General features: G+C 45.3%; 1 protein-coding gene across 1 annotated transcript in view; it reads left to right on the top strand.

Annotated features, from left to right (window-relative positions):
• dhx8 (DEAH (Asp-Glu-Ala-His) box polypeptide 8) overlaps positions 1–2,859 on the top strand; it is a 13,889-nt gene that overhangs the window by 4,990 nt on the left and 6,040 nt on the right. Inside the window, exons 11-16 of the mRNA XM_017435395.3 lie at positions 194–341; positions 845–1,026; positions 1,542–1,736; positions 1,851–2,036; positions 2,129–2,339; positions 2,411–2,592. Coding sequence (XP_017290884.1) covers positions 194–341; positions 845–1,026; positions 1,542–1,736; positions 1,851–2,036; positions 2,129–2,339; positions 2,411–2,592 — 1,104 coding nt within the window. The remainder of the gene's footprint in view (positions 1–193; positions 342–844; positions 1,027–1,541; positions 1,737–1,850; positions 2,037–2,128; positions 2,340–2,410; positions 2,593–2,859) is intronic.

Here is a 2,859-nt window from a genome sequence, read left to right as displayed (position 1 = left end):
TGAATATAATATACAAGTTTCACTTTTTAAATGGAATTACTGAAATCAATCTACTTTTTCATGATATTCTAATTTTATGACCAGCACCTGTATACACGTTTGGGATCTTGTATTTAAATGAATGCACTCTGATTTAATTTGGGTTTAAAGTTTAACACTTACTCAAGCATTTATCTTCGTTTGTTGTGCACAGAATCCAGATGGCTCCCTGTCACAGGCGGCGATGATGCAGAGCGCTCTGGCTAAGGAGAGGCGAGAGCTGAAGCAGGCTGCTCGAGAGGCAGAGATGGACTCCATCCCCATGGGGCTGAACAAACACTGGGTCGACCCGCTGCCAGACGGTTAGAAATCCATTACTTGTGCTCATTAAGTCATTCTTAAGCTGCATATATTAATAACGTCATAGTTGAATTAGCGTATCCTATTTTTCAGATTCAACTAAAATACTTTTTTATTCTTTAATTTTATCATTTGAGCTCCAAATACCAGATTGAATTTGCTGTGTGGTCGTGTATTAACTCCTGTTTTATTAGAACCACAGAACGGTCTGAGTCAGACATGAGACTTCCTCCATGCTGACAGAAACAGACCCTCGGGCCTTCTGGTACTGGAGATTATTATCTGGCTTCCTGCAGCCCCCCCATTTGGGCCGGATGGAATCGTCAATGTTTTCATAGATCCTCAATGACCCCAAGGTGGTCTAGACAGTTTCCCGGAGTTGGCATCATGTCACCATAAACCCTTCAGAACTGACTGTGATGTTTCCATTTATCTGCGTGATTTCAGTTGGATTGAAGCTATACTTAATTATTACCGTTATACTAAATATGTTGTTGTTTCTCAGCTGATGGTCGGCAGATTGCTGCTAACATGAGAGGGATCGGCATGATGCCCAATGACATCCCAGAGTGGAAGAAACATGCTTTTGGGGGCAACAAAGCCTCGTATGGGAAGAAGACCCAGCTCTCCATCCTGGAGCAGAGGGAGAGCCTGCCCATCTACAAGCTGAAGGAGCAGCTCATTCAGGTTCTTTACAGTTTAACATAAACTCTAAGGAAGGGAGATTTGGTTGCATGTTTCTATGGATGCACCAATACCACATTTATTTCAAACCAAACACAGGTACTTCCATTTGAGTACTTGGTGATACAAGTACTAATAAATAAATATCTCCACACGGGTGGTTCTGGTGTTTTTTGGCGGGAGGCAAACATCTTTTTGGTGCATTACTGGTGCATATTACAACCAACTCAAAAAAACCCAACAAAAACCCACCTCCCCATGGCTGATATCGCTCCTTCTCTGCTACCTGACTGCTCAGCTGAGAGGTGAACATCACTCCGCCATAAAGTGGTGTTGGAGCACTTGTATGAGTACAAGTACACAGTATCAGGCTGATACTCAGTACTGGTATTGGTCCATCTCTACATGTTTCTCACTGTGGTTTCTGACTCTGTTTAGTTTCTTTTTTAAGAATATATTTATCTGTTCACAAACAGCTGTTCATGTTGAAATATTTTCCTCATATTGACCTGTTGCAGGCTGTTCATGACAATCAGATTTTGATCGTCATTGGAGAGACGGGTTCTGGTAAGACCACCCAGATCACTCAGTACCTGGCAGAAGCGGGTTACACCACCAGAGGGAAGATCGGCTGCACGCAGCCCCGTCGTGTGGCTGCCATGTCTGTGGCCAAGAGAGTCTCCGAGGAGTACGGGTGCTGTCTGGGACAAGAGGTCTGATTACAACTTAAATACTCCTGTTTGTTGTTTTTTTTTAGTTTTTCTGGATGGACGTACCAGACGTCTGTTTAATTTCAAAAAGGCTGATCATTTGTGTGTTTTCACCAGGTGGGTTATACCATCCGGTTTGAGGACTGCACCAGTCCTGAGACGGTCATCAAGTACATGACAGACGGTATGCTGCTGAGGGAGTGTTTGATCGACTCGGAGTTGGGCCAGTACGCCATCATCATGTTGGACGAGGCCCACGAGAGGACGATCCACACCGATGTTCTGTTTGGTCTCCTCAAGAAGGTGAGAAACCCTGAAAAATGATTTCACTGCCAGCTTTTTATGTGAACGTGGTTGGAAATGAAAACCTTTCTGAGCATTTCTTTGCTTTGTAGACGGTACAGAAACGCACAGACATGAAGCTGATCGTAACTTCTGCTACGCTGGATGCCGTGAAGTTCTCTCAGTATTTCTACGAAGCTCCCATCTTCACCATCCCAGGCAGAACGTATCCCGTTGAGGTTCTTTACACCAAAGAACCTGAGACGGATTATCTGGACGCCAGCCTCATCACTGTCATGCAGATTCATCTGACTGAGCCTCCAGGTAAAAACACACCTGCAGTATTTTCACATTGGTCACTGTTAGCAGTCTTCTCATCACCTCTTTGTGTGCAGGTGACATCCTGGTGTTTCTAACGGGTCAGGAAGAGATCGATACCGCCTGTGAGATCCTGTATGAGAGAATGAAGTCTCTTGGACCCGACGTTCCTGAACTCATTATCCTGCCGGTTTATTCTGCTCTGCCCAGTGAAATGCAGACCAGGATTTTTGACCCTGCACCCCCGGGCAGCAGAAAGGTAACTCAGCAGATAACTTTTAAAACATGTAAATGCAGTTAAGTAATAAATTCCAGATTGTTACGCAACAAAATGGAAAGCTTACCATGAGGAATGAGTACTTCTGCAAGGCCATAAACAGTGCCTTGGCCTCCATCCATCCATCCATCCATCCATTCTCTTCCACTTATCCGGGGTCGGGTCGCGGGGGCAGCAGCCTAAGCAGGGAGACCCAGACTTCCCTCTCCCCAGCCACTTGGGCCAGCTCCTCCGGGGGAATCCCAAGGC

The sequence above is a fragment of the Kryptolebias marmoratus genome, linkage group LG17 (genome assembly GCF_001649575.2).
Source record: "Kryptolebias marmoratus isolate JLee-2015 linkage group LG17, ASM164957v2, whole genome shotgun sequence".
NCBI lineage: Eukaryota > Metazoa > Chordata > Actinopteri > Cyprinodontiformes > Rivulidae > Kryptolebias > Kryptolebias marmoratus.
Note: the sequence above shows the minus strand (reverse complement) of the source record. Positions and strands in the feature narration are given on the sequence as shown.